This window comes from Echeneis naucrates, chromosome 23, assembly GCF_900963305.1.
Source record: "Echeneis naucrates chromosome 23, fEcheNa1.1, whole genome shotgun sequence".
NCBI classification, from domain to species: domain Eukaryota; kingdom Metazoa; phylum Chordata; class Actinopteri; order Carangiformes; family Echeneidae; genus Echeneis; species Echeneis naucrates.
The window spans coordinates 525,769-537,256 of NC_042533.1; the positions used below are offsets into that span (position 1 = coordinate 525,769).

Here is an 11,488-nt window from a genome sequence, read left to right on the forward strand (position 1 = left end):
CTTCAGCAGCTTAGACACTGCTGCTGATTGGTCGAGCAGCAGATGGAGGAGAAGAGGAGGGAAGAGCTCTCTCAGGAGTTCAAGTGCACGTTCAACTTTCCGCTGGCTTTGAGGAGGGATTTTAGGTGCGGCTCTGTCTTCCATCTTCAGTTTCAGCGTTGGTGAAGCAGCAGCTGTAATCCGACGCTCGGCTGGTTATAGCAGCAGCAGCTTCCCTTTTGTTCGGCAGCAGCCTGCACCTATCATCTAACGCCAGATAAAACGCAGTTCCTCTGAACGCCATCCGAGGTGCATCTGCGCGTTCGTGTCAGCGTGTGAAAGTGTGTGTTCAGCACTACGTCGGCTGTTTCCTGTTTCAGCCTCTCCAGGCTCCTGTTCTCCGGCCTCCTTGTCGAGTTTTCACGTTTTTCTGCCTCCATTCAAAATAACGCGTTTGATCCCTCCGGACTCTGAGCTCTTATTTGTCCATTTGTTTAGAGTTGAGTTTGACCTGAGATCAACACTGAAGAGTTGACTCTGCCATGAACACAGTGAAAGGCCTCTAAACACACGACCAAAGCTTTTTAATGTGATCTTTTTAGGATATGAAACAAAAGAGCGAAATAAATAGTTTTCCTGATGAGTTTATGGTCTCAGTCTGTAGTTTACAGTCTTCAGTACAGACTGACACCCAATCAGGAGAGAGTCCAGAACAGGTCAGATCCACCTTCTACTTAATCTGGATTGTACTGGTTTAAAAAAGCAAAATGGCTGACGGACAGAAGATAAACTGGTGGCTTGAAAGCAGCAGCTCAGTCATGCTGAGCCACAATCCCCTCAGATATTTATTTACATTTGTTGGTTTTCTTAAAAATCTGTTTACTGTTGAAGTTCATTAGTTTTTAGTGGAACAGTTTTAACAAAGGAATCTGAAACAGTTGGAGCTCCAGCTCTTCAGCCATCTTTAATCCGTCTTTAACGTTTAACTTGAACTCGTTTTGACGTCTCAGCTGGTTTTTCTGCCTCCCGTCCTCCTCGTCATGGAGCTGTATGTGGGCTCCCCAGCAGGTCTGTTGGAGGCAGCAGGAGGCAGCAGGAGTGAAAGCTCAGCAGACGGACTCAGCAGTGGGCAGGAAGTTTGGAGCTCAGTTGGCTTCGAGAGCTGGACCTGGTCCCAGATATATTCATAACAAAGATCTGACAAAGACCAACATGAGAGAGATGAGGGGATGATTTCCTGCAAGTCAGGACTGTTTCAGGGTGATTTAGTGTACAATACAAAACCAACGTCCCCGCTGGCGGACTGTGTCCTTGTGTGGGACGGCGTTCAGGCTGAAGGTTGCTCTGAGTGACTGACTGAACTATATTTGTAGTTACAGTGTTAGTTTGTCACTGTAACTGTCTGACAGCTGACAGAGTTTCTGCTGCACGGCTGCTCATAACAAATATCGCCTGCACGAAGTGGCGAATTCCTAAAAACTAAATTTAGTTTGAAAACGTGCCGTTGCGGATCGGTTCGTTCGTTAGCCCCAAGGTTTCTGGGGGTGTGAGGACACAGCAGCACCTGTGTGGTCAGAGATCTGCCACAGGTTCGATCCCCAGGTCTGACTGGGACACAGGATGTACTGAAAATGGAAAACATGGATTTGTGTTCAGTCATGCATGTGCAGCCAATCTGTGCACCGGGCAGAGACATATGATGAGCTGCAGTGCATATGTTATCATGACCTTTGACCTCTGAGGTTTAAGGCAGGATTATAATCCAGTTTTATGTTTGTGGAGGATCAGATCTAGTTCATGTGATGAAGGTGAGCGTGATGCTGGTTGTTGAAATAGCTTTAATGTGTCTGTCGGCCATCTTGGAGGAGGATCAGACCTGATGGCTGAAAGTGTTCTGAGTGAATGGAGGAGACAGAAAAGAGCCTTTTGACTGGTGCAGAGCGCTTCTGTGTTTTTATCTGACACTGAAGGCTCATCTTCATGTGACCTGTCGGGGCGTCGAGGTTTCTGAGAGTAATCTTTAGAGCAGCTTCGTTCTCAGAGCAGTTTGGTGAATGTGGATCATGAAGCTCACAGGTGTAAATCGTTCATCACACATTGATAAGAGTCTGCAGGAAGTGATGCTCAGGTCTCAGACTTTCTTTTAGGGGCTAATTTAAGAAGAGATGTGTAACTGAGTTATTTTTGGAGCTGATAATGTAAAAGACTGACCGAACTCAGATCGATAAATAAAGAAACAAGTCACTGGGCTGGTTTCTCCCGTTACCATAGCAACACCGGGACATATACGCCAACACGGTCTGACTGTCGCAAAATGACCCGGACCTGGACCGGACCGGATCACACAGTCCGTTGAGCAGACCGGTTACATAACTGCTGCAGAGGATCCATGAATCCTCCACCAGGATGCTCCACTTCTTATTGATCCGGTCCCGGTCTGGTTCAGTTGAAGCCCAGATCCGGAGCCCGATCCGGAGTCGGCTGTGTTTTACAGCCTGTCTGCATTGCGTCGAACCCCCCCCATCCTCTTCCTCAGTCCCCTCACTCCCTCTCTCCTAACCCCTCCCTCCTTCCCTCCTTCCCTCCTTCCCTCACTTCTTCCCCCCTCACACCAAATCCTGCAATATGCTCCCGAACCACCGGAGACTGATCCGGGCTCTGCTGCGCCTGTAGCTCCGGATCCTGGACCGGATTCCGTCCAACCCCGCCGTCTTCTTTCTGTTGTTTATTTATTTTTTATTTATTATCTCAGGGAAAAAACTGCAGAGCCGCTTTTTTCTGCTGATGCTGCAGAGTCCAGTCCTCCAGATCCCGTCCATCACACCCGGACCCGGATCCGGCTCCATCTTCTGACCTCCTTTATTTCCAGCGTGATTTCATGAGATGCTCAGTCCGGGTTTCTGCAGCCGATCCGCGGACCTCCGCCGTCTGAAGCCGCCTCCTCCTCCGGGCTGCTCCGGTCCACAATGGAAACCGACACCAAGAGGATCCGGATGCTGACCGACACAACCGATTATTAATATTTCAGATCCTGAAAACCGAGCAGGACCAAACCCAGGCTGTGTGTTCCGTCTGCTGCTCAGGTACAGATGTGCCGGTTCTGATGTCTCCCTGCTGAAGACCGGCTTCGGTCCATTCTTCCCTCCAGGAGACAGAGGTGATGGAGAGGGAGGCTCTTCGCAGCTCCCGGTCTCTCTAGGACCTCCTGCACCGCTGCCTGTCCTCCACCCGCCGGGAAACATGACCGTGGTGTCCACAGACAACATGGACGAGACCTCCACCCTGCCGGGTCACCCGCAGGATCCGTACCCGCCCGACGACGACCACGACGACCACGACTGCTGCGAGCGGGTGGTCATCAACATCTCCGGGCTGCGCTTCGAGACGCAGCTGAAGACGCTGGCCCAGTTCCCGGAGACTCTGCTGGGGAACCCCAAGAAGAGGATGCGCTACTTCGACCCCCTGCGGAACGAGTACTTCTTCGACCGGAACCGACCCAGCTTCGACGCCATCTTGTATTACTACCAGTCCGGGGGCCGGCTGAGGAGACCGGTCAACGTGCCGCTGGACATGTTCTCAGAGGAAATTAAGTTTTATGAACTTGGCGCAGAGGCGATGGAGAAGTTTCGGGAGGACGAGGGCTTCATCCGGGAGGAGGAACGGCCCCTCCCGGAGAAGGAGTTCCAACGACAGATCTGGCTCCTGTTCGAGCACCCAGAGAGCTCTGGTCCGGCCCGGGGCATCGCCATCGTCTCTGTCATGGTTATTCTTATTTCCATTGTCATATTTTGTTTGGAGACTCTTCCGGAGCTGAAGGAGGATCCCAACGACCGGCTGCAGGTGGTGGGAAACACCACCATGTACTCCAAACCCAGCGTGCTCACAGACCCCTTCTTCGTGGTGGAAACGCTCTGCATCATCTGGTTCTCCTTTGAGTTGATAGTTCGCTTCTTTGCTTGCCCCAGCAAGGCGGCGTTCTTCAAAAACATGATGAACTCCATTGACATCGTGGCGATAATCCCGTACTTCATCACACTGGGCACAGAGCTGGCCGACGACCAAGACAACAAGGAGGGCAAAGGAGGCGGCGAGCAGGCCACATCGCTGGCCATCCTCAGGGTCATCCGCCTGGTCCGGGTCTTCCGGATCTTCAAGCTGTCCCGGCACTCCAAGGGGCTCCAGATCCTGGGCCAGACCCTGAAGGCCAGCATGAGGGAGCTGGGCCTGCTCATCTTCTTCCTCTTCATCGGAGTCATCCTCTTCTCCAGCGCCGTGTACTTCGCCGAGGCCGAAGAGAAGGATTCGTTCTTCACGAGCATCCCGGACGCCTTCTGGTGGGCCGTGGTGTCCATGACGACCGTCGGCTATGGGGACATGTACCCCGTGACCATCGGCGGGAAGATCGTGGGCTCGCTGTGCGCCATCGCTGGCGTCTTAACCATCGCGCTGCCGGTTCCGGTCATCGTGTCCAACTTCAACTACTTCTACCACCGGGAGACGGAGGGCGAGGAGCAGGCCCAGCTGCTCAACGTCAGCAACCAGAACCTGGCGTCGGACACCAACTCCAGCCGCCGCAGCTCGTCCGTGGTCAGCAAGTCGGAGTACATGGAGATCGACGAGGACATGAACAACAGCATCGATAACTTCAGGGAGGCCAACCTGAGGACTGCCAACTGCACGGCGCCGAGCCAGAACTGTGTGAACAAGGGGAAGCTGCTCACCGACGTGTGAGGTGGCGACCGGCGCTCCTGTAAATAATGTAGAAATGTCTGGATGCTTTTTCTTCTCTGTCTCGATTCATCCAAACGTGTGTGAAGACGGACACGATAAAACTGACGTCGGCCGATGTCAGGGAAACTTCTGATAAATCTGAGACTCTGGAGCTGCAGGGACAAGTTGAATTCTGGGAAATCAGGATGTCTGGTTGGTGTTTGACGTGTTAAATGTTTGTTTTGAGCCACTTCAGACAAACTGGAATCCATTCAGAGTGTTTTACATCTGACAAAACAACACAAAGCAATAGAAACAGACACACAAACAGGGTGTAGGAATGAGAACACATATTTGTTGAAGTTTCCTTGACACTTTAAACCGCACAATCGACTTTCAGGATTAAAAAGAGACTAAAGTGAATCTGAAGATGTGTTGAAGGACAGCGTGTTCCCCGAGGAAACATTTCAGTGGATTACAGGCGCGTTTTTTTCTCATCCGGGGAAGTTTTGGGAAAACTTTCACGTTTTTCAGGCACCTTATCACAAACAGACAGGAAGTGTGTCGGTCCTGCTGCTGCTACAGGTCGGCTGGAGGTTCCCTGTTCGATGCCATGCAGCCCTCCTTTATATAGAAGCATGTGGAGACTCTCTTCTCTTCTTATATCAGCATGCACAAGACGTTACCTCATTTTTATTTTTACATATTTCTCTTCTTCTTGGACCTTCATCTCCTCCTCCTGGATTTTTTCTCTCATTTGTTTTCACCAAAAGTGCACTGGCTATTTATTATTTGTTTAAGTTATTTCAGAGCATTAAGTGTTGAATGTTAAAGCGCTAAGGGAACAGGAGCACTTCTCTTTCGAAGATCATGGCATGTCAAAATACTAAAGCATTATGGCCTAATTAGCTCTGGTAAGCTACGTATACTCAATGCATGATGTCAGTATTAAATTGCTTGCAGTTGTGGAGGAACCTCGGGAGCTGCAGGAGGATGATGATGATGATGGTCCTCATTATTGTCACGCTAACAACAGGATACAGTGCATGACGGAACTAACTGTCGGGAGAGATGAATCTGCTAAAACAAAAAAAGAAAAAAGAAATCATCCGAAGAGACACGTCGGTGATCTCCTTCAAAAAAATCTCATTTCAGAAACGACGTCATTCATTTATCTAAAGCTTTGATCTTTGACCGAATGCATGGGATCATTTTCTGTGATTTGTGACCCCAGTTTTTTCTTTTTACATTTGACTTTTAAACAGTTTCAAGAAGGAAAACAATAATTTAACAAATTTCATAGATATATCTAAAATTAGTTTCTAGTGCCTTGAACCCCGTCTCATGATAGAATTGACTGAAGTGCCTCCCGTTACGACAGCTGACAAAGAGCTCCTGATGTGCAGCTGAACTTCTGCCATACAGATGCACTACTGCCTGCACATCTGGAAACAACGTGTAGATACAGATGTGAATATATTCCTTATTCTGGATCCAGATTTATTGGGCCAATAGAAACTCAGATTTCCTGGATGATGGCACACGGCTGCAGCACTTTCATTTTTTTCTTTTATCCAAATCCAAGGAAAGGTCGATGAGTCGTTACTTTATCCATCTGGCTGAAGACGAAAATAGAGCTTTTAAAAGTTTCTCTCGCACATAAATCATTTCTGTATTAGCTTATAGCTAACAGCTAACAGTGAACAAAGCTAACAGTTTGGTCAGCCAACTGCCTTCTTAGGATAAAGTCTAAATCTCAATTCAGTGAGATCAAAATTAGTCTTCTAATTCAGCTAAATTAGCGTTTTTAGCTGTTCTTCAATCAGATTTAAATCCTCGTCTGGTTCAGATGAACCCGTTTTAGATGAGCTACATTAGCTAACTCAGGGCTGGAGGTATGTTGCTGTGAGTTTAGATTTCCTGAATATTTAGCAGACAGACAGTTTCTGTGTGGCTCATTATTTCCAGGTTTAATAATTCATCTGGTTATGACGCAACTCAGAATTTTCAACATTTTCCTTCCTGTCAACAAATCTCACGTACAGATTCACCTGTTTAAAAACAGGAGGGACTATTTTCAGCAGAGGAGCAGTTCAGAGCTGTGGTGAGTATTTTTGTTCAGAGTTAAAATAAACCACAGCGTGCAGATTTCTGTTGGTTGGTTTGACATGAGATTTGACAACAAGAGGAAAAATGTTGATTTAATTCAAAGGATTCTATCTCTGGCTGTAAAACCCTCCTGAGCTCTCATGTTTTTTCTCTTCACTGCCACTTTGTGATGACGGGACCAAAATCCAGATCTGCTCCTTTCATGCACCTGGACAAAGTGAGAAGAATGAGCCACACAGTTTGTCTTTAGTGTCCAACCAGGATCAGGATCAGGTCAGTGTTTCTGCAGAGCTGCGTCTGAACGTTTCACAGACATCAGTCACTCTGCCAGCAAAATGCCGCTGAAAGTTTTTTTTTTTTTTTTTTTTTTGGAGGGGTGGGGGGTCACATGTCCATCATGAGGGGTGCTGTGACCTGACCCCGCCCCCTTCACATCCACCTGCACAGGTGTTTCCTCTGACTCTGGAGCTGTTGGTGAACATTCACCTGTACAGGTGAACACACCTTACTCTGCAAATCCACCGACACAGACTCATCCAGGCTGAAGATAAAGCCCTGAAGCATCCGCACTGTTACCACGGTAACCTCTGTTAAAAGCCCAGCACCGAAGCATCAAATGATGTTTGACGTGGGAGCCGTCAGCCAATCAGACACGAGTGTGTTTCATAGAATTAGTCTTTTCCAGCTCAGCTGGTCATTGTTGTTTTATAAACCTAAATTTGTGTGTTTGGGAACAAGTTTGAGGCAGCGTTGGTTTGGATGTGAATCAGATTTAAATAGTGGAGCCTCACTGTGTGCAGCAGCTGTGTGCCGTCGTCTGCTAGTTCAATCTGCTGTTGAACGTGAGAGGAAAAATTCCCTTTAAAAACATTCAGTCTGATAGATAAAAAAAGACAAAAAGCCACCAAAGGTGCTACGTGTTGAACATCCTGTTGGTCCGGGAAGCAAAATTACAAATTTCATAACTTTTTTATGGATAAAATCACATAAAAAGAGAAGTTCTATATTTTCTTGACAATATTTGAAATTAGTGATTCTAAACAACATCAGGGTAGTTGGTAGAGTTGTGTGTTTATTTATTTGTGTTTACTTGTCCGCCACTGAAGGGACCAAATGAAGTTTTATATTTGTTTCATATCATCAGAGCAGCTGAAGTGATGGATGATATTTAAAAAAAATACATTTTGTAGATTGAAGATCAAATGTTTAGAGACTTTACAGTTTAATCTTTGGAGACTTTTTGTTTGATATGCAGTGAAAAGGACAGGAAATACACTTTTCCTTCCAAATTAAAATCCAGCTTTTATGTCCAACTGCCAAAAATAAAACAAATACATTTCCAGATTTTTCTCAGATGAGCTGCATATCAGCCATTTTATTCAAAGGTTGTTTATATAACTGACTGAAATGTTGATGGTTCAAATCTTTTTAATATTCACTGACAGGGTCTCTCAGCCTGGAAGAGAGTTCAGGATTTCTATGAAAATATTAAAGCTGCAGTATCAGAAATATAAATCTTTTAAATAATCACAATTTTTCCCGTCAACACAGAAGTCCTGAACAAAGAGCAGGTAAATTTAAACAGGTTGAGAATCTCTGCGTCACATTTGAAGTATTTGAAGGGAAACGACGTCAGTTCTGCTGAAATGTGCATGATTATAACGTTTAATAAACTGAAGCTGGTCCTGTCCTGTATTGTTGCTCGTGCAGACGTTGTTCTCATACGGAGCCTTTTATTAAATCACTTCTTCAGAAGGATTGTTGGTTGATTATCGGTTACTAATTGGCTATTTCGGGACCGGTCGGTCCTTCAGCAGTAGTTTGTCTGTTCCTTCGTCCTAAATCTCAGTCAGAAGTCGAATTCTGATCCGGCTCAGTCCTGGAAACAAAAAAAAAAGAACTAAATGTTCTGCAGTCGTTCAGCTCCGCTTTCATTTGATCTGCTTTTACTGCAGTTTGTTTGTCGTCTGTAACCTATGCAAGGTTAGTCCACAATTTATGTCCATTCTGACTCATTACAACAGTTTCAATAAATTTTGAAAGATATGATTCTGCTGTTGTTCTCTGCTTTTATCTGACCCATTTATTCCCACTTAAATCTTTGAAGTAAATATGTTTGAAAGTATTTATGTTGAGTTTTGTTAGTCTGTCTTCTTTTGGTTTTCAACAAAAGCACATTTCACTCTGTGTGATGGATGAACATTTGGACCTTTCACCTGTTTACAGTCTGATCAACGCGTTTGTAAAAATAATTTAAAGATTCTCTCTTCTGATTGGCTGATTGTTTTCTCAGTGGTCCATTAAAAATACAGCAGAATTCAGGAAACCCAAATCCTGAAAGGACCGTTTTGACCTTTAACAACGACCTTTCAGGACACAGATGGACGAGATGGATGGCCGTATATGTAGATGAATATAGACAATGTGACACAACAGGTGATGTCACACTGATGGTGACGACGAAGGCGACAAAATTTTCCCTAACAATGTTTACAACAAAACAAATATGTTTTATGAGAGAGGTGAAAAAAAAGAAGTTGTGTTGCAGGTGAATGTGATTTGTGCTATCTGGTTGTTTTTGTGCGGCAGTATGGACTCTATAGTGTGTCCATGTGTCGCTCTGTGGGCTGCAGAGCCGTCTGAGTCAGAGGAGCTATTCTTACTGAGCTAAGAATACGACTCCGACAGAGTCTGCAACACACTGCACAACCACAACAACACATCTGAGCTAAAACAGGACCCACTCCTGGACCCTCAGTCCATATGTAAGACCAGGACCTGGACCTGGACCTGGTCCTGGTCCTGGTCTAGTTTTCTGACTGTTTTTATAAGATGCTGTTTTTTTCTGGATGCCGATGAATCACTGAAGCTGAAACAGCCAGCAGCCGGAGGACAAGTTAGTCAGTGTGGGTGGACCCACCAGACCGGACCAGGACTGACCAGGTCTGACCAGACCGGACCAGATCGGACCAGGACTGACCAGGTCTGACCAGGTCTGACCAGACTGGACCAGACCAGACCAGGACTGACCAGGTCTGACCAGACCGGACCAGATCGGACCAGGACTGACCAGGTCTGACCAGGTCTGACCAGACTGGACCAGACCAGACCAGGACTCACCAGGTCTGACCAGACTGGACCAGGAACGACCAGACTGGATCAGACCAGACCAGGAACAACCAGACCGGACCAGGTCTGACCAGACTGGACCAGACCGGACCAGACCAGATCAGGAACAACCAGACCGGACCAGGACTGACCAGGTCTGACCAGGTCTGACCAGACTGGACCAGACCAGACCAGGACTCACCAGGTCTGACCAGACCAGACCAGGAACGACCAGACTGGACCAGACCAGACCAGGAACAACCAGACCGGACCAGGACTGACCAGGTCTGACCAGACTGGACCAGGACTGACCAGACCGGACCAGACTGGACCAGACCAGACCAGGAACAACCAGACCGGACCAGGACTGACCAGGTCTGACCAGACTGGACCAGGAACAACCAGACCGGACCAGGACTGACCAGGTCTGACCAGACTGGACCAGGAACGACCAGACTGGATCAGACCAGACCAGGAACAACCAGACCGGACCAGGTCTGACCAGACTGGACCAGACCGGACCAGACCAGATCAGGAACAACCAGACCGGACCAGGACTGACCAGGTCTGACCAGGTCTGACCAGACTGGACCAGACCAGACCAGGACTCACCAGGTCTGACCAGACCAGACCAGGAACGACCAGACTGGACCAGACCAGACCAGGAACAACCAGACCGGACCAGGACTGACCAGGTCTGACCAGACTGGACCAGGACTGACCAGACCGGACCAGACTGGACCAGACCAGACCAGGAACAACCAGACCGGACCAGGACTGACCAGACCGGACCAGACTGGACCAGACCAGACCAGGAACAACCAGACCGGACCAGGTCTGACCAGACTGGACCAGGTCATGTAGGTCAGGTAGGTCCGGTCTGGTCCGGTCTGGTCCGGTCTGTCATCCAGAGAATGTTTTATTTTAATGTTCCTGCTGAAACGTAAATGTAACGTGGTGTCAGTGAAGGCAGCACCGACACCTTTTTTCAGAAAACAAATATCCACACATGAAACCGTTCGATAAAAATTCTTATTTTTAACAGACGACAGAAATAAATGACAGAAACATTCATCGGGAATTAAAACGAAACTCAATCAAATCCGATCTTTATTTGATTGGCTCCAGAAGGACACGCCCACTAAAACATGGACGACAAAAATAAGATGGCGGATTACGTCTGCAGAGGAGCCGGACCGGAGGTCCAGGTAAGAACGGACCGGTTCGGGTTTGACGGACTTTTAGCTGTTCTGTTGATCCGATCGGACTTCCTGCTGGAGCTCAATCTGATCTGTGGTGTTGGGCTGAAAGCTGATTGGCTGCTCGGTGTGGCGTGTGGGCTGATCTCCCAGCATGCACTGGGAAAACGTTTGTGTACGCTTCTTCTTTAATTCAGAGTCCAAACCTGAATGTGTGTGTCAGAATCTTTTAACCTAAAACACTGAAGTAAAGCTTTTTAGTGTTCAGCTGCTGGCTTTGTGAGGTTTACTGAAGTCTATGGGAAAATGTCTCTGCTCAGTCAACGTACGGTCTCAGTAGAACCTGACTGTCTCACCTGGAGGAGAACGGACCCCAGACCAGG

General features: G+C 47.5%; 1 protein-coding gene across 1 annotated transcript; it reads left to right on the top strand.

Moving 5' to 3' along the window:
- Positions 1–3,219: 3,219 nt before the first annotated feature.
- On the top strand, positions 3,220–4,710 carry kcna1b (potassium voltage-gated channel, shaker-related subfamily, member 1b). The gene has a single exon (XM_029495521.1). The coding sequence runs from the start codon at positions 3,220–3,222 to the stop codon at positions 4,708–4,710; it is 1,491 nt and encodes a 496-aa protein (XP_029351381.1).
- The last annotated feature ends 6,778 nt before the right edge of the window (positions 4,711–11,488 follow it).